The 20741-nt window shown below is 35.5% G+C and overlaps 1 protein-coding gene across 1 annotated transcript in view; it reads right to left on the bottom strand.

Annotated features, from left to right (window-relative positions):
* The window catches only part of DPY19L2 (dpy-19 like 2), a gene marked incomplete at both ends in the record, with an annotated part of 74637 nt that overhangs the window by 32091 nt on the left and 21805 nt on the right, over positions 1-20741 (bottom strand). The window contains 6 exons of the mRNA XM_080701823.1: positions 8437-8496; positions 10123-10209; positions 11502-11579; positions 15184-15283; positions 17518-17609; positions 20172-20229. Coding sequence (XP_080557949.1) covers positions 8437-8496; positions 10123-10209; positions 11502-11579; positions 15184-15283; positions 17518-17609; positions 20172-20229 — 475 coding nt within the window. The remainder of the gene's footprint in view (positions 1-8436; positions 8497-10122; positions 10210-11501; positions 11580-15183; positions 15284-17517; positions 17610-20171; positions 20230-20741) is intronic.

Raw genomic sequence — 20741 nt, 5'->3', positions numbered from 1 at the left:
ACAGAAATGTTTACAGCAACAAAACCTAAACATCCAGCAAATATGGGATAATATGAAACATCCTAACTTATGGATAATAGGCATTGAAGAAGTGATAGAGGTACAGACCAAGGGCATCCATAATTTCTTCAAAGAAATAATCTCAGAGAATTTTCCAAACATGGAAAGAGACTTGGGTCTTCATGTCCAGGAGGCATACAGAACTCCATTGAGGCAGGACCAAAGAAGGACCTCCCCACGCCACATAATAACCAAAATGACCAACATAGAGGCCAAGGAAGGAATCTTAAAAGCAGTGAGAACAAAAGGACAGGTGACATATAGAGGCAAAAGAATAAGAATCACCCCAGACTATACAACCCAGGTCAGGAATGCTAGGAGAGACTGGTACAACATGATTCAGACCCTGGAAGAAAATAACTTCCAACCAAAACTACTCTGTCCAGCAAAACTACTATTCAAAATCAATGGGGAAACAAAAGTATTTCAGGATAAACAGAATCTTAAAAAATTCATGAATTCAAAGCCAACACTAGAGAAAATTCTTAAAGAAATAAACCATTATGAAGAAAAAAGAAGCGACTTCAGAACCACAGAAGAGAGGAAGTTCATAAGTGGGCCATTTAAGTAAAGAAGAAAGACAAAACCACCCAATAGTAGACAGAACACAAAATGGCAGAAAACAAAAATCGTATTTCAATAATATCTCTTAACATCAAAGGACTCAACTCACCAATCATAACACATAGACTGGCAATGTGGATTAAAAAACATAACCCAACCCAAATATATGCTGTCTGCAAGAAACCCATTTTATAGCCAAAGACATTCACAGACTGAAAGTGAAAGGATGGAAAAAGATATACCATGCTATTGGAGACCAAAAAAAGCAGGGGTAGCAACCCTAATATCCAACAAAACAGACTTTAAACTAAAACACATCAGAAGAGACAAATCAGGGCACTTCCTTTTATTAAATAGAACAATACACCAAGAAAATATGATAGTAAATATTTATGCTCCAAACGCAGGTGCAACCACACTTATAAAACAAACCCTTCTAGACATCAGATCCCAAATAGACCCAAATACAATAATTCTGGGAGACTTTAATACTCCTCTCACACCACTGGATCGATCTTCAAGGCAAAAGATGAGTAAAGACTCCTTAGAACTAAAGAAAACCATAAAACAAATGGACCTAATAGACATTTACAGAATATTTCAGCCAGGAACTACAGAATACACATTCTTCTCAGCAGCCCATGGAACCTTCTCCAAAATAAACTACATCCTGGGTCACAAAGAAAGTGCCTGAAAATTCAAAAAACATAATATAATTCCTTGCATCTTTTCAGACCATAATGGAATAAATGTAGAAATCAACAACAGGAAACTCAAAAGAAATTACTCAAATACATGGAGATTGAATGATACACTATTGAATGATGAATGGGTAAGAGTGGAAATTAGGGAAGAAATAAAGAAATTTATGGAAACAAATGAAAACAGAGACTCAACCTACCAAAATCTATGGGACACTATGAAGGTAGTATTAAGAGGAAAGTTTATTGCATTGAGTGCCCACATAAGAAGGACAGAGAATCACCAAGAACTTAATGAAACAACTAAAGGACCTAGAAAGACTACAACAGTCTATTCCCAAAGCCAGCATAAGGCAAGAAATTATAAAAATTAGAGCAGAAATAAATGAAATAGAGAACAACAACAAAAAAAAAAACAATTCAAAGAATCAACAAAACAAAAAGTTGGTTTTTTGAAATGATTAATAGAATTGATAAACCCCTGGCCAACCTAACCAAAAGAAAAAGAGAACGCCAATTATCAAAATTAGAAATGAAAAAGGAGATATCACCACAGATAGTGAAGAAATTCAAAAGATTATCAGAAACTACTTTAAAAATTAAGCACAATTAACCTACCTAAACTCAACCAAGAGGACATAGCAAGCCTAAACCAACCAATAGCAATGAAAGAAATAGAAATGGCAATAAAAATTCTTCCGCCAAAGAAAAGCCCAGGCCCAGATGGGTTTCCAGCTGAATTTTACAAAACCTTCAGTGAACAACTAATACCAATACTTCAGAACTTTTTCCGGGAAATTGAAAGAGATGGAACTCTCCCAAATTCCTTTTATGAGGCCAGTATCACATTAATCCCCAAAACAAATAAAGATACCTCAAGAAAAAAAAATACAGACCAATATCCTTAATGAATATAGATGCAAAAATTCTAAACAAAATACAACCAATACGCATTCTAAACTATATACATCATGACCAAGTCGGTTTCATCCCAGAAAAACAAGGCTGGTTTAACATACGCAGATCAATACATGTTATCCACCACATAAATAGAACCAAGAACAAAAACCACATCATCATAGCAATAGATGCTGAAAAAATAGATTCGACAAAATCCAACACCCATTTATGTTAAAAAACACTGCAGAAAATTGGGATAGAAGGAACGTACTTCAACATCATTAAGGCAATATACTGCAAACCCAAAGCCAACATTATATTGAATGGGGAAAAACTGCAAGAATTTCCGCTAAAGTCAGGCACAAGACAAGGATGCCCACTATCACCACTCCTTTTCAAAATAGTCCTTGAGACTCTTGCTGTAGCAATAAGACAGGAGAAGGAAATCACAGGAATTCACATAAGAAGAGAGGAATTAAAATTATCCTTATTCGCAGATGACATGATCCTTTATCTGGAAGACCCAAAGAACTCAACCGAAAGACTTCTGGAGCTGACTGACAAATTCAGCAAAGTCGCAGGATACAAAATCAACCTAAAGAAATCAGTGGCTTTCCTTTACACCAACAATGAATCCACAATGAAAGAAACAAAGAAAACAATTCCATTCACTATAACCTCAAAACCAATAAAATACCTAGGAATAAACCTAACCCAAGATGTAAAAGACCTCTATAACAAAAACTATAAAACATTAAAGAAAGAAATTGAAGAAGACCTTGGAAGATGGAAAGACCTCCTGTGCCCATGGATAGACAGAATAAATATCATCAAAATGGCCATTCTGCCAAAAATGATCTATAGATTCAATGCAAATCCCATTAAAATACCAGCAACATTCTTCACAGACCTAGAAAAATCAATCATGTACTTTATATGGAGAAAGAAAAGACCCAGAATAGCCAAAGCAATTCTCAGCAATAAGAAACATGCAGGAGGAATCACAATTCCAGACTTCAAATTATACTATAGAGCAATAGTAGTAAAAACAGCAAGGTACTGGCACAATAACAGATATACTGACCAGTGGATTAGAATAGGAGATACAGAAACAAATCCACATACCTTTAGTCAATTAATCTTTGACAAAGGGGCCAAACTCATACGCTGGAGAAAAGACAGCCTTTTCAACTAATGGTGCTGGGAGAACTGACTATCCATTTGTAGATGGAACTAAACCCTTACCTCTCACCCTGCACAGGAATCAACTCCAGATGGATCAAAGACTTAGAAATTAGACCTGAGACTTGAAGTTATTAGAGGAGAGCATAGGCTCAACACTACAACATACAGGCACAGGCAGTAACTTTCTCACCAAAACCTCCAAAGCTCAGGAAATTTAAAGCAGGAATTAACAAGTGGGATAGCATCAAACTAAAAAGTTTCCTCTCATCAAAGGAAACCATCAGTAACCTAAAGAGGAAGCCTACAGAATGGGAAAAGATCTTTACCAGCCACCACTCTGATAGGGGGCTAATATCCAGGATATACAAAGATCTCAAAAGACTCTACACTAACAAAACAAATAACCCAATCAAGAAATGGGCAAATGAACTGAATAGACGCTTCACAAAAAAAGAGATACAAAGGGCCAATAGATACATGAAAAGATGTTCTTCATCACTGGCCATCAGGGAGATGCAAATCAAAATTACACTGAGATTCCATCTAACCCCGGTCAGAGTGGCAAGCATAAAGAAATCAAACAACAACAAATGCTGGTGAGGATGCGGGGAAAGAGGAACTCTTTTACACTGTTAGTGGGAATGCAAACTAGTTCAGCCACTTTGGAGATCTGTGTGGAGATTCCTAAGAAAGGTGGGAATAGATCCACCATATGATCCAGCTCTACCACTCCTGGGTATCTTTCCAAAGGGGTTGAATTCAGAGAACTATAGCAACATATGCATACCTATGTTCATAGCAGCACAATTTGTAATAGCCAAAATATGGAACCAACCCAGATCTCCATCAACAGGTGAATGGATAGCAAAACTTTGGGAAATACACATAATGGAATTCTATTCAGCCATAAAGAAGAACAAAATTATATCATTTGCAAGAAGATGGAAAGTCCTGGAGAAGGTTATGTTAAGTGAGATCAGTCAAGCACAGAAGGAGAAGGTACATATGTTTCCTCTAATATGCCCAAACTAGGGAACACAGAGGATACCAGTGGGACTCCAGATAATGGAGGGGAAATATCAGCAAAGTTTGAATGGAAAGATAGGAGGAAGGCTGATCTTGATTAATGAGGGTCTACATCTGAATACGTGTAAAATTATGAATATCACATGGTTACCCTGGACAACCATTGGTGGGGGGGGGAGGGAAAATGGTGGCAGAGGGGAGAGGGCACCAAATATAGTTTAAATGTATACCATTTATGTTCAATAAAAATTTTGTTTAAAAAAAAGAAAGTTCAATTAAGATTTCATTTTCAGAAAATAAATATGCACTACAACTGACAAAAGACTTTTGGGGTTTGTAGTTGTTTATTTTCAGCTAGCCTTGATGAGCGAGGGAGATGGTTTTGTAAGGAGAGAGGGGGAGAGGGAGAATTAATGAAGGTTATATTTCCACTGACATTGAGTACATATATGAGAATACCAAGGCCAGTCTCAATATTTTGTATGGGAAAGAAGAGTGAGGAAGGAGCTGGGAGAAGACAAGTGCTATGTGCATGTATGTCACCATCACGATGAATTACATTATGGTGTGAGACCATAATATACAAATAAAATATTTTTTAAAAGGGAACAAATGTAGACTCAGGGTATCTTGGGGTAAATTATTAAATCCAAATATCTCCACAAACCATTCAACAAGAAGAACAATACAACCACAAATACAGAAAACAGACAACAATACAAACTTCAAACTACTTGTAAACAGAAAAAAAAAACAACACACAAATACAGTAGTCATAACTCAGGTTCCTAGCCTAAGCCTTTGCAGAGAAAAGAGGCACATAAAACTCTGTAGAAAAGAGAGATGTGCACACACATACGAGAGAGAGAGAGAGAGAGAGAGAGAGAGAGAGAGAGAGAGAGAGAGAGAGAGAGGGAGAGGATGAAAATGAATCAGCTACACTATGCTACACTGACAGAAGAGGTTGTACTTGGACTAGAAGACACTAAACCTGTCTATAAATAATTACATAAAGAATTTTTATGTATCTATACAAAGCTTTTACAAGAAGATAACAAAAATGAGAGTCAAATATGTTGCTGATTAAATCCATATGAACAAACAACAAAAAGCTCACAAAATGGAAAAAACTACTATGCAGAAATAAAAGTTGAATGCAGCATCTCAAACAAGGGGATAGATTGATATTATAAAAACATAAAAGCATAAATATTTAAAAAACAATTTAAATAAGAAATTCAAAAACTAAGAAGTAGGAAAAATCTAGCGAAATAAAAACATTATTAAAACAGAAAAGAAACTGAAGAAAAGGAGAATACCAGTGAAAAATGAAGACTTTTTCAAAAAATGACTATAGGAGATTCAAACAAAAATTTAATAAATGTATTAAACTAAATCAATAAAAAAGAGAAAAGGAATGAAAATGAAATCAGAGAAGAGTGAAATGGATCAGAGGAAGTAGAGGAACTGGAAGATAGGGGCATAAATATAGTTGGGAGTTCCCGAAAAGCAATAAATTATGGCTATTCAGAGCATGTAAACTATAATCCATGAAAATTTTTAACAAATAAAAGACAACCTGAATCTACATTTGGAAGAAAAGCAATAGGTATCAGGGAAATTGATCTTGTATGATCAATGAACTCAAGATACACTGCAGTATAACTACTAAAAATAAAGAATTTCTGAGAACCTCCTGTCGGATTTTTGGCTGGCATCAGACTTGTTAAAAGAGAAATACAAAGCAAAACAGTAATGTAGCAGTATTTTTAAAAAGTTCAAGAAGGTTTGTGAACCAAGAATTTTATATCCAGCCAATCTATTAGTCAAGCATACGTTACAGACAAACACTTTCGAGTATGTAAAATAATTGAGGAAGCAATATTAACATCCCTAAATATAAAAACGTTTAAAATCAAAGAAAATCATGTAGTGACACAAAGGAAATAGAAAATACACATAAAATTTATGACAAAGATTTTCAAATTATTTCAATAACAAAGTAAGACCCAGCCCATGCTATACAGAGAAGACAAAGTAAAACTGATTCAGAAACTGATTCAAAAGGGTGGCAAGCACACAAGGCAGTGAGATTCCCCTGTGAGCGGCCGAGCGGCCATTTAGAGCAACGGTCAGAGGGAAAGCCATGGCCTCAAAAGTATGTTCCAAGAAAAATAAGAATAAAAGCAAATTGGATAAAATAAATTAACATTTCATTTCTGAGTCAAGTTATTGGGGCTGCTGGGCTGGGCACTCTTCCACGGGAACTGCGACTTCACTTATGGTGTTACTGAGAGCCACTCTGGATCTCTGGAGGGTGTGGTAATCTCAGCTGCCACTATCTTTCACGGAGTTGAACCACAAAATCTCAGACCCAGAGAGTTTATCGCAGCTGCACAAGTCCCTGGGGGCACACTGCTGTGAGCTCTCCTGTGGGGACTCCAAGTTCACTTGCAATTTCGGTGTGCGCTGGTTTGGATCTCTGGCAGGCATGGTGAGCTCCGATGGCGCCCTTGGCTGCAAGGATAGCTCCACTCTGGATCCCTGGAGGATGTGGTGAGCTCAGCCACTGGAATTTGTAGCTGGTATTTGTGCAGGAAGATCTGAAGACTTACAACCCACTGATTTGCAGTTGCTCACTTCAGTCCTTATTTTCCTTTTTGTCTCTGGAGTCCGGAACTGTGAGGCAAGATGGCATTGCCAAGGCGCCCTCCTCAGCAAGGTGGACAGAGTTCTTTTTTGCTCTCTGGTTGGTCTTCTAATCTTCTTATTCTCTGTCCCTTATTTTTATTATTTTTATTCCTCTACTGATAGTATTTTCTGACTTTGTAGAATGCTGTTTTTGAGGCAATGGAGATCGGGTGTCAACAAGACTCTTAAGTGCTGCTTTTCTTGGTCACCATCTTGGTGGAACTCGAGCCTAGAGCATTTATTTTATTAGCCCATAATATAAGCAAAAACTCAAAAGAATTATGAAGGCGTATCAAAAGGACAAAAGATCCAGCTTGAAAACAATAATGGAATAATATTTATAGATAATATAAATTTTCCCCATATAGTTAACAAATAATTTCACTGTCATCACTGAAGAGAGACCTGCAAGGCCATCTTAATTCCTTTCAATCTAATCAGCATCTGGGGAGAATTTTCATTATATGGAGTCTTCCTATGCATAAACATGTTTTCCATTTACTTGGCTATTCTTTATGTCTTAAGAATTTAAAAATAAGTTTCCTAATGCAAATATTATAATATTATTTGTTAGATTTATTTGAATACTATGAATATTTTCTTCATGATAGGTAAAGCGTTTGTCACAAGTATGCTTTCTATTTTGTTTCTTTGATATTCTGGAGTTCATAGCTTAGTAAATTCTTATTCTTTCCAGTCTACTGGTAAAAACATAGTAGTAAATGTAGATAAGACAATAAGTTTTCCTTTGAGTATAGCTTTGGGAGAATTTCATAGATGTCCACAAACAATGTCCTATTGAGTATTTTTCAACAGTTATTGAAATTTTGACTTTTTTGAGTTATCAAACTGTCTAATTTTTTAAGCGAAAAATGTCATATAAGTGTTATAACCTCCAATAGTAACTTAGTGAACAAATCTTTCTACATTTCACCATAATGCACAGGATAATGCCTCCAGAAAATAGAAACTAGCAACTATATATATATATATATATATATATATATATATATATATATATGTTTTGCATTCTGAAAAGAAATCTACTTCATCTAATCACACATTTTCTAGTTTTACTTTCTCAATATACAATATGGAAGCATATAGTTCTTCAATATAGCAGTTTTTTTTAAAAATGTGTACATCAAAGACTCAGAGAGCCAGAATGAATATTATCTGAGGTCTATCTGCTACCTTCTATAGTAGCTGCTCATATTTATTAAACACAAATCAGTAATATTTTTAAGTATATTATTTGTAATAGTTTATAGAAACCAAGGTTAGAAAAACTTGTAAAACTGAACCTTACCCAAAAGTTGAGTTCAGACACTCCCAATTTCTGAATTTTATTTCTCTTTAGAATTATTGCCTAAAATGCATATGACAAGAAATTAAATAAATAAAATTCACAATTGCATCTTATATAACTGATACATTTCAAAAACTATACCATCACACCCTTATATCTCAATGATCACCAGCCGTTTTCCTCCTCAAATGCTGACTTTCCAAACTGTGGACATGACAGGATGGTTCCCTTGAAGTAAGAGCCAAATAGTTTAGGTCCTGAAATGCTGCCCCCGAATCAAGCTGGCTTCTCACTGGGTTTTGCTGGACTTTTCTTGCAGAATAGAAACATCTGAAAGGTAGCTAGTGTGTGAGCACGACCACTTGGTAATGCTGGCAAAGTCTGACACCATGCCAAAACAGCAAACTTTTTTGGGGGGGAGGGGGGAAGAAAGTGAAAAGATTCATTTCTATGAGAATAAAAAGATATAGGAATCAAAAATTGTCAAAACCTAAGAGCAATCTCAAAGGATTCAATTGGTGTGCCACACAGGAAGATGTGTTATAGTTTTGCATTACTGTGTTGGTATCATTTTTAGCTAAAGTGAAAATGAGACATGTCGGAGATTATTCCAGGTTCTGGTTTATGGATATGAGAAGTATGACTAAAAGTAATACAACCAACCAGGCGTGGTGGCACATGCTTGTAATCCCAGCATTTGAGAGGCTCAGACAGGATAATCATGTTTTATGGCCAGCCTCAGCTACCTAGTGAGGCTCTTTGCAACTCAGTGAGACCCTGTTTCAAAATAAAGAATTAAAAAAAAAATTGGGCTGGAGGTGTAGCTCAGAGGTAGAATGTCACTGGGTTCCATTCCCAGTACTGCAACTAACTAACTAACAAAAGCAATACAACTGACATACTGAACCACAGTTCTCCAAACACACATCCACATGAGAGTCATTTCATGACTGTAAGCTACATAAGGAGACTATACACTCATTCTAATTATGTTATCATTGCTCAAAAGTTTGGAACTCAACTCTCTAAATTGTCTTTAGAGACGATTTCATTAGAGGTGCAGGAGATTGGTCCTATTACTCCATTGTCGTAGCATATTTTGATCTGGACTACCCAGTGCAATAATCTACAAGATGTCAGTGACTTCCAAAAATCAAATCCAACCTTAACGACAAAAATTTGACACTATTGAGGATATTCAAAAGACTGTGCTAAAAATCTCTGGAGGTACTTGAGAAATTCCAAAAATGCCTAAGCAATGATAGTGTCATTGAAATAAGTACTCAGCCTATTAAAATGACAAGAGAAAATAAGCTAATTTTTAAAATCATAAGCCATGGGACATTTTCAAAATAAGTCTCACTATCTTACGATCATTGTGTGTGAGAGAAGGTATTGAGTTTGAATTCAGGGGAATCCCACCTCTAAGGTATACCCCCGTCATATTTTAGTTTGAAATAACATCTAAGTTACTGCACTCTGGCCTTAAACATGGGATTCTCCTGGGATTACAGGTATGTGCCACCATGCACAGCTTATGATCATTTTTAAAGTATTTAATTATTTGTATACTGTTTTAAAGAGAAAAATTATACCATGCTATTTTTCAAGAAAAGATATAGAAAAATCATTACTTGGGAAAACCTATATTAGACAGGCCAAAAAACAACAAAATAAAAATATTACCCATGTCATTAATAAAGACGAAGAGTAATAAGAAGACAAGTACATTGGATTTCCAAACATCAAAATGAAACAAGAGAGAACTGAAATCTGAAAAATAAAAAATACACATTTTATAGTTATTACATGTTTAACATAAGGCATACTTCAGAGGCATATAGCTATTTTTACTGAAATTTTTACTTGTATAGAGAGAAGCTTTATAGATCCTGGACAAATGATAAGAGAATTTTTTTTTTTTTTTTTTGGTGGTACTGGAGATGGAACCCAGGGGCCTTCTACCTCTGAGCTATACCTCTAGATGTATTTTCTTTTTTATTTTGTTTTTTAGATGTATTTTCTATTTTATTTGGAAACAAGGTCTCACTAAGTTGCCCAGAGGCTCAGTAAGTAGCTGAGGCTGGCTTTGAACCTGCACAATCCTCCTGTCTCAGTTTCCCAAGTAATGAGATTTCAAGCATGCACCACCACGCCTGGCTCACTATTAGTTCCTAACTATTAAAATTCAAGACATAAATTCTCTGTAGCATAATATAATTTTTCTTCACTTGTTACTTGGACATAGAAAAAAATTTAAACTCTATTATTTCTTTATTTTTAATGTAGAACTGAAGACTGAACCCAAGTGCATTCTACCTCTAAGCTACATCCCAGCTCTTTTTATTTTCTATTTGGAAATAGGGTCTCCCTAGGTTGCTGAGGGCCTTACTCAGTTACTAACGCTGGCTGTGAACCTGTGGTCCTCCTGTGTCCACCTCTCAAGTACTGGGTTTACAGGCGTAAGCTACCACACCTGGCTAAATCTCTATTATTTCTATTGTTTAATAATGGAACAATATAACAAAAAGACTTAGTTTTAAATATTAACTTCCCTAGTCTTATTTTTGTTGGTAACGTTACAATTTCAAACATCATTTCTTTTTTTAAAAAAAATGTATTAGTGCATGTAGTCATATATATTAATGGGGTACAAGATGGTAGAGGCATACATACACACATCATTTAGTTCTTGTGAAACTGTATTTTATCCTATGTTTTAAGTAAAATATGTTCAGAAACTAAGATAAAAATAAAAGTATAACCATATAAAATTTCAGTTTCTGAGTGTCATATTCATGCAAAGTGCTAAAAATCTCAGGTCAAAGTTTCAAAAGTAGTGAAAATAACAAAACAAAAATAAAAATTAAAGTGTGGCCAGTACAATGTATCTATAGTATAGTTGAAAGTACAATCTGTAGGGCACATTTCCAATCTACCTTCTGGATACATCATCAACATCATATGTACTAAATACTATTAAGAAGTACCTCATTAAACAGAATTATTTCTGTCTTATAAACTCTGAGAACTTATATTAATATTTTAAAATATTAAAACGTTACCATATTCATGTAAATGATCTTCTGAAATTTGTTTGGTTCAATGTATCCCACAACGTACATGGGAAATAATGAGGCTATCTGAAATAAATATATAAAAATGCAAATGTGAAAAAGTAGAAAACAAATACTTCATTATTCATCAACAGAGCAAATATAAGGGGAGAGTTATATATTATATTACATATAATGATAAACAAAATAATTTGAACCAATCTTCCAACTGAGAAGAGTTAGGATAGAAAAATATGAATAAAAATATAAAAATACATATATACATATATATGTTTATTAAAACCATATGTTATTAACAAGACAAATTAGGTAGATAAAACCAGGGAAAAATAGAAATAAATCTATACTGATGATCATGGGAATACTTTTTCCCCAGAATTACTTGCCAGTTGGAATAGAAGCAGCTAGTTGCCAGCTGAGGACAAGTCCAGAGAACAACAAGCTGGCCAGCACTGGCAGACTGGGCAGTCTGGGGACACCCAGAAGTGGAGCCTGTTTGATTCCAGGCTTTGGTCTAGGAGTGAGCCAGAAATCAAACAGCCTTCAGAGAGACTGAAACCCACCTTTGCATCATCTCAATCTAATTATTTGAAGATAATTCAAGATCATTATCTTCCCTGAGAAAATTCAATATAAACTCAGTCTTAAATTAACTCTAAACCACATTAACAAGCATGAAAGGAGATAAAACATTATCATTAAGACGACAGAAATAAATATACAGCAAAAATTTTGTTATATAAAAAGTCAGATAGTAAATATGTTATGCTTTATGAGTCATATACAGTAACTCTTGTGTATTCTTTTTTATTTTTTACTTTTTATAACCCTTTAGTAATATGAAAACCATTCTTAACTTGAAGATCACTAAAACACATATCTGGAATCATCCGACACAAATTTACATTATTCTTCACGTTTTAATTTTTTTTTGAAATAAAGTCTTGTTGGGTTGCTGAGAATCTTACTAGGTTACTGAAGCTGTCCTCGAACCTGTGATCCTCCTGTTTCAGCCTCCCAAATACTGGGATTAAGGGTGTATATGTCACCACACTCAGCTTATGCTTGACATGTTTAAGGAAATAATAAAATTCAGGAAAGCACTAGAAGTACAACGACAACAAAACAAAGGAGCCAAGTTAGTCAAGCATGGTTGCACGTGCTTAGAATCGCATACACCTGGGAGGCCGGGCAGAAGAATGGCAAGGTCCTGGCCAGCCTGGACAACTCAGGGAGACCCTGTCTCCTCCCGCCCAAAAAAGAGACACAGCTCAGTGATAGAGCATCCCTCGCACCCATCCCCTCCCCCTTCATGTGCGTACACACACACACACACACACACACGCACACACGCACACACGCACGCACACACACACCAAAAGATCCAAATTGAAATTTTACAAATAATTACTAAAGTAATCAGTATAAATAAATTAACATGAGATTGAAGCAGGATAAATAGAGTTAGTGGACAGGTCAAAAGGAAACATCTGGAGAGAAGCACAAAATAATAAAAGATGAAAATATATGAAAGAACACAAGAGCTTTAGAATACATAAAGGCTATGTTACACTTTACATCTCAGCAGAGAGAGGACAACTAGGTAGGGGCTGTATTTAAAAGAATTATAGCTGGCGTGGTGGTGCAGGGTTGTAATCCCAGCATTCGGGAGGCTGAGACCGGAGGATCGTGGTTCGCAGCCAGCCTCAGCTACTTAGTGAGGCTCTCAGCAACTTAGTGAGACCCTGTTTCCAAATAAATAAAAACCAGCTGGGAATAGTGGCACACGCTTGTAATCCCCATGGTTGGGAAGCTGAGACAGGAGGATCACCAGGTTCGAAGCCAGCCTCAGGTACTCAGCTACTTAGTGAGGCTCTCACTAACTTAGTGAGACCCTGTTTCCCAATAAAATAAAATAGGTCTGGGAGTATAGCTTGTAGGTAGAAAGCCCCTGGGTTCCTCCCCCAGTACCACTAGGAAAAAAAAAAAGAATTATAGCTGAGAAGTTCTCCAAATTTAAAGCACTGATTTACATAAACTATCACAAATCCCCAAGGAGAAACAGATTTGTAAAAACAAAACAAAATCTGACTACACAGGTGCTGTAAAACTGCTGCACAAAACCAAAGGCAGAGAGAAGATACTTACAAACTGGACACTAATGCATTTGAAATTTACTCTAACTATGGTATGAGAGAAGTCAGGCTGATCAATGGAATAAAATGGAGACCCTGGAAATAGGTAGCTCAGCTTTCACCCAGGAGAAAAGGCAATTCAGAGTGGCTAGGAAATCAATAGCACGGTACCAACCTCCACAAAGAGCTCAGTCTCATCAGGACCACTGCACTAATGAATTTGGTTGCAATGAGGTAATGCTCATTCAAAATATTTTCTACTAAGTTAGCATATGCAAATAATTGGAACTGGAGAATAATTTCTGTACTACAACCTGAAAGGGGCCAACTATAAGTAAATAAACCAGTGGAAATGCCTTAAACATGTCTTAAGTATATAGCACCAATTAAACTGAGGTTATAATTTCACTCTGTGGACAACTGGCAGTATGAGGCCTCTCGTAGAGCTCCTCACTTCCAATGCAGAATATTATTATTCTCATGTTTGCTTGTTAGGTGGAAGAGAACCCTAGTGGAAAATCTTAGTATCATAAAATTTCATCAAAATTGTCTTCTTTAGAGCCGGGCGTGGTGGCGCACGCTTGTAATCCCAGCATTTGGGAGGCTGAGAAAGGAGTATCACGGTTCGTGGCCAGCCTCAGCTACTTAGTGAGGCCCTCCGCAACTCAGTGTTTCAAAGTAAACAATAAAAAATAGGCCTGGGGTGTAGCTCGGAGGTCGAATGCCCTGGCTTCCATCTCCAGATCTGCAAAAAAAAAAAACCCCAAAACAAAACAAAAATTGTCTTTAGAGTACTCTGCTCCCCCAGTTCAGCTTTTTTTTTTTTTGCCATTAATTACTTAATTGTTTTGGAAAACATGATATGGCCTCAGTTCACATAAACAGTATCATGATGAAAGCTCTGAGAAATGGCTCATAGCAAAATTTTGTTTTTTCAGACAAAACAGCCACTATCTAGTCTAGTGAGAAATGGAAACCCCAGCCATAAAAAATGGTTTTAGCAGTCTATGTGGCTTGGCACCCAGAATGAGTTGTAAGGTAAAAGGAAATCTACAAGTAGACAGTTATACACATGACATCTCCACTACCAACAATATTGTGAACAAAAATAACAGAAAAAAGCTGGGTGTGATGGTGCACACTTGTAATCCCAGTACTTAGGAGGCTGAGACAGGAGGATCACGGTTGTGGACAGCCTCAGCTTAATGAGGCCCTTTGCAACTCAGTGAGATCCTGTTTCAAAATGAAGAATAAAAAATAGAGCTGAGGGTGTCACTCAGAGGTAGAATGCCCCTGGGTTCCATCCCCAGTACCGCGAAAAAAAAAATTCACATGTTCATCACTTACATTCACTAAACTAACCAATATTCTACTAGAATTTGGAATTATCTTTAAATCACACATTTATGCACACTTTGTAATTATTCCATACTTTAAAATCTTTAGGGCACAAATGTACTCATATTTTAAAACTTCTATAGAAACAGCCAAATACACCTTGCATTTATCGTTAAGTTACTTTAAAATACTCGTACCTGTGTAAAAAGTATAAACTGAGCAAACTGCCAGGGAAGCATAAACGCGATGTTGGAAAGGCAGAGGACGATGTAATGTCTTCCAAAATGGTTGGAGCTCCTTAACGAAAAGAAGTGACACCAATAAGACAGCCAGCCACTAAGAAGGACGGTTTGAAAAATCACGCAATATCAACAATCTTATCTTTTGACATAATATACAAAATGTAGTTAACTTTGAAAGTCAGTTTCCTAAGAAGGAATTAAAGTACTCAGATTATAAAAATATCTAACCTGGACAATTAAAATTAGAGTTATAGAAACAATAGCAAATAATATAACATTTTATTTCCCTATAAATATACATGGCATTCAAAAAGGAATACCCAAGCACAAGATCAGGAAATAGGACACAGCAGTGACCCTGCATGTCTCAGGATATTCATCCCACATGCCTAGCAACAGTTTTTCCAAATAATCTCTTTTATGTTTCAGAAAACAATTAGGAAAAGTATAAGTTCTTGTTAACAACTATGGACAAAATCTGAGGAAAGAAAAATTCAAGCAAAAAATTAAAAGATAATTCTGGAACAGAGTTAATTACCGCAGTTGAAGTTTAAATCGTTCATTCTGCAATATTAAAACATATTGGTAACTAACATTTTCATGTGTGTGTGGTACTGGGGTTCCTTCTACCTCCGGGCTGCACCCCCAGACCTATTTTAGATTTTTGAAACAGGGTCTCTTAAGCCAGCGCAGCTGGCTTCGAACCAGTGCGATCCTCCTGTCTCCGCCTCCCAAGCGCGGGGATTACAAGCGTGCGCCACCACACCCAGCTGTAACTAACATTTTTTAATCACAGAAAAGTTTAATATGTTTCAGAACATAAAAATTGTAAACATGTTGTATAAATAAAACAACAGTTCTTTTATAAGGGCTGTTTCAGGTTTTGATAAATATTGGTATAATAGTAGATATATTTTCAAAATAAAAAATGTTAAATGTTCATTGTTTAGTATTATAAAATATTCATAAAGCATTTGTAATCTTGTATTTTATCAAACAAATTACTTTTGACTCAGGTATAGGGGATAGCACATGCCTCGAAGGATGCAATCATAAGTGTTTAAAATAGGAAATTTTTTTTCCATGAAGCCCGAGACTGGGTAGATTACTATCAATTCAATAAAAAGATATATAAATAAAAACTTCTTCCTAGGAATTTAGCTGGGGATGGGGGTAGATGGAACAGACAGCTTCCTTTGCAATAATCTTTGAGAAGATACAATGTACTACACAAACATACAGAAACCTGGTCAGGGAACAGACTCCCAAATTCACATCCAACCCCAAGTAGACTTGTCAGTAAGTGGCACGTCAGGAGCTAGCCTGCTCCTCTCCCAAGGTTTGTAGCAACCCCAGGATGCACGACATACCTTCACTCAACCAGGCATCAGATGAGTGCCTGGAATATTGCACAGTAGTATACTAAGTGCTCTGTGCTTAAAAAGACAAGCATGGCACAATCCCTGCTTCCAGTGGCACTTTTAAATAGATATAAATGTAGATGCAGGCATTCATACACACATGCGTGATTCACAAATTTACAGTTGAAAGAAAGAAGACATGTACACAGATGACTTTCATATAAGGTGGAATCTGCCAGGAATTTGTAAATGAGGTGCAATGAGGTTTCCTGGTAGTTCAAAGTGATCATGACTGTATTCACTGAGCACTAAATTTATTTCTATGATAAAATTTTAGTAGTATACTACTTATTTTATTAGACTTCCTAAATTTATGAAATGCTTACTAACTGAATCCCAACTAAATATGTGACCAAGAAAAACAACTGAGATAAAACTGGCTGAACTGCTAGAAACAACATTCAGAAATTAATTACATGTATATAGATATATTTCAATGTATATAATTATATATGAATGATATTCACATACAGACACTCTTTAACACAGCTTTCTCCAGTTTCATTTGCAGGCAGAACATCTTTTTCATGACACATATATTAGCATTTCATTAAAACAACAGGTTGGAAAAACAATGAGTCTGAGTACATAAGCTTTGAAGAAAAAAAGTAATTGTCTCCTAAAAATCTTCAGAACCTTCAAAATGATATATGAGAACATACATTTTTCTTTATTAAAATAATTTAGTCATCTAAAACCTGTAACCTAAACTCTTACATGAAGATCAACTTTACATAGTAATTTTTCCTTAACTCTATATTCAATGTTTTTTAATATAACTTAAAATATAGCCTAAATTTGGTAACATAATTTAATTGGTTGCAGTAGATTATAATTTATTTAGCTTTGTTTCATACATCAAAAATACCTGAGAATCACCGTTAAGATATACATCTGAAGTACAAGGAATGGATATGAGAAACTTTCACGGAGAGGCGGTGTCCACATCACACGGGTGGCCTGAAATCAGCAAAATGTTTAATTCACATCATGTCTTATGTTTTGTTAGAACAAACATTATTATTTTAAAAATCGGGAGTTGGTTGCTTCAATGACTTTAACACTAGGTCATTAGATCCTATTTCTGAATGCCTGGCACAGCTTCTCGGGTTTTTGAGCTTACACATAGCCATTAAACAGACAATGATTAATTGACAATCCCAGAAGCAAGTGGAAGATACCTCAGATTAAGCACATTAAATGCAAGGGACATACAATGTGGCAGGGGTGTGTAGTGACGATCCCTGGACCAGGTCTACTCTCCAGCCCTGTGGATATAGACCCTGGTGTCCCAAGATACTGAGATGCATACCTGTGGACAAAAATATCTAAACACATGTCACACAGGACATTTGCAAACACCAGGAGTTCAGGTGAGTACAGATTAACATGGCAAGTAGTTAAGATTGCCTTTGAATTTATGAAATACGCCTTTAAAAATCCACTGTAAAATTTTTAAATAATTGAAAGAAGTCTTTTATATTTTGATCATTAATATTTTATCAAACTAACCAACAAACTAATAAAATATGAAATTATATTATTTTAACCATGCATTTGTGTAAACCTTATAATGATTCCATATTATGAAGATCTTTTAGGGTATCTTTTTCAAACTTGAAGTATTGTAAATCTAATATGCATGTAATAAAAGTATTTACTAAACTTTTACATATACATTAACACAATTTCAAAGACATATGGGTGACAATATTATAAGAATTTTATATAAAAATTCTAAAATTCTAGAAAGAATTTAAACTCATTACTTTCCAAGAGTCTTAAGTTACTGGTAATCTGGGCGTGGTGGCACACGTTTGTCATCCCAGCATTTGGGAGGCTGAGATAGGAGAATCGCAGTTTGCGTCAGCTACTACTTAGCAAGGCCCTTTACAACTCAGTAAGACTCTGTTTCAAAATAAAGAATAAAAAATCGGGCTGGGGGTGTAGTTCAAAGGTAGAATGCCCTTGGGTTCCATCTTTGGTATCACACACACAAAAATTACTGTTCTCTTTCTAAGAAACCAAAATTATAAAATCTTAGAATATAAATTATGAGCCAGGCATGGTGGCGCACCCTTGTAATTTCAGCATTTGTGAGGCTGAGACAGGAAGATGACAGCCTTAGTGAGGCCCTCTGCAACCTAATGAGACACTGTGTCAATATAAAGAATGAGAAAATAGGGATGGGGGTATAGCTTGGAGGTAGAATGCCCCTGGGTTCTATTCCCAGTACCACAAAAAAAGAATATGAATTATAATATGTATATAAAAAGCCAGTTAGGGGTGGAGGTTTATCTCAGTGGCAGAACACTTGTCTAACATGTGCTAAGTCCTAGATTTGATTCCCAGAACAACTCCCTCACACACACACACACACACACACACACACACACACACACACTCAACTCTGATCACAAACTGTCTGGCTTATTCAAATAAAATTTTTTTCTTTGTGTCAACACATTGTTGAATAACAAAGATTTGTTGGGTTTGAGTAAAAAATAATATATTTAAGCATATTATATATAATTTTTATTATTTCCTACTCTAACTAATTAACCTATTAGCAATAGACAGGACATCTTCTCCCCTATTCCTGGACCATTGCATAATATCTTATTTTGCTTCCAAAAGCTACCGGGAATATTCTCTTTCCTGTTGTTTGCTTAGCATCTAACACAGAGCCGGGCACATGGACGATGCTTAGTGTTTTGTCAGTGAACCTATCATGTTCTAACAAGTTTCTATGTGCTCGTCTCTAAGTGGACTATGCTCCTTTTGAGTGAATTTGTAAGTCAATCCCATTTTTAATTCAGCATTTCGTGTTATTGTAAAGCATAGTGCGTGGTGTGACTGACAGAAGAGGGAGTAGGTGGCCAAGCCCTAACTGAGGCCGTTCTATCCCTGGAAAAGAGCAGTGGTGTCAAGTTCCAGCTCTGCAGGACGAGTAAGCCCTAGAGATCTGCTGTGGACATTTTGTTAAGCGTACAGCATCACACGCAGAAAAACATATCAGAGGGCAGATCTCAGGTTGAGTGTTCTTATCACAACAGCAACACTATTAAGTATATATTTTTTAAAAAGAGAGGAAACTGAGGTTTTAGTTCCAGAGGGAAGTAGAATGAGAATTCCAACTTTATCACATGGTAAATGTGGGATTGCGGATAGGTAACCTGACCTCTCTAAATTTTAATTCCATTATGTACATGGTGAGGATAACAACCACCTCTAAAAGTGTGTTAGGAGTCAGTGAAATAATATAAATTGCCTGACTTGATAAGAACAATGTTTCCTTTTTATACAGGATATATATTAGGTACTTATTGGAAAAACAGAAAAGATATTTTACATAAATTAAATTTTAGTGATTTAAAACTTTAGATCAACACAACCTACACTATGGTTCTTTAAGATATTACAGTAACCAATAATATACAATTAGATATTGCTTTAATGGTTATATCTCCTTGTTTCTATACAGCCATTCTATTTCTTTAATTTTTTTTCTAGAAAACAAACCTCTCCATGGTTGAAAAAGTAGCACAGTACTGTAATGAGACCTCCTAATTGAGTCCCACTGTAAAAAAATTACAAAAACAAATACAGTCATAATTCATGTAAGGTATAGTGAATTTTCTACAAAATTATACCATCATTTGAAATAATAGTTTTCTGAAAATTTTAATTTAGTAAAAATTTCAAAAATATCCATGTAGTTGATGTTTTAATCTTGAATATACAAGCATAAAAGTATAATATATAACCTAAAATTTAAAGTTTAATATAGCTAAATATTTTATAAATAAATATATGAGGTACGAACATGAAGTAATTTTTAACAATTAAGCCAGCACTTCAGAATCTGTATTGCATTCTTTGAATAATATAAATGGAGGCAAACTTTTATCTTTTGAAATTGGGTTTAAGTGATTCGGAGATAAAAGTCATTCATTTAACTGTAATGTAGAATTGTCTAAATGACTGCAAATATTTTTTAGTTGATTCTGAAGGAAGAAATCATGTAAAATACAAAAATCAGTTCAATGATGGATAATAATACACTCTGTGATTCTGAGAGAATCGTGATGC

Source organism: Muscardinus avellanarius, assembly GCF_963383645.1.
Source record: "Muscardinus avellanarius genome assembly, chromosome: 9".
Lineage (NCBI taxonomy): Eukaryota > Metazoa > Chordata > Mammalia > Rodentia > Gliridae > Muscardinus > Muscardinus avellanarius.
This window is presented reverse-complemented; position numbering and strand designations above follow the sequence as displayed.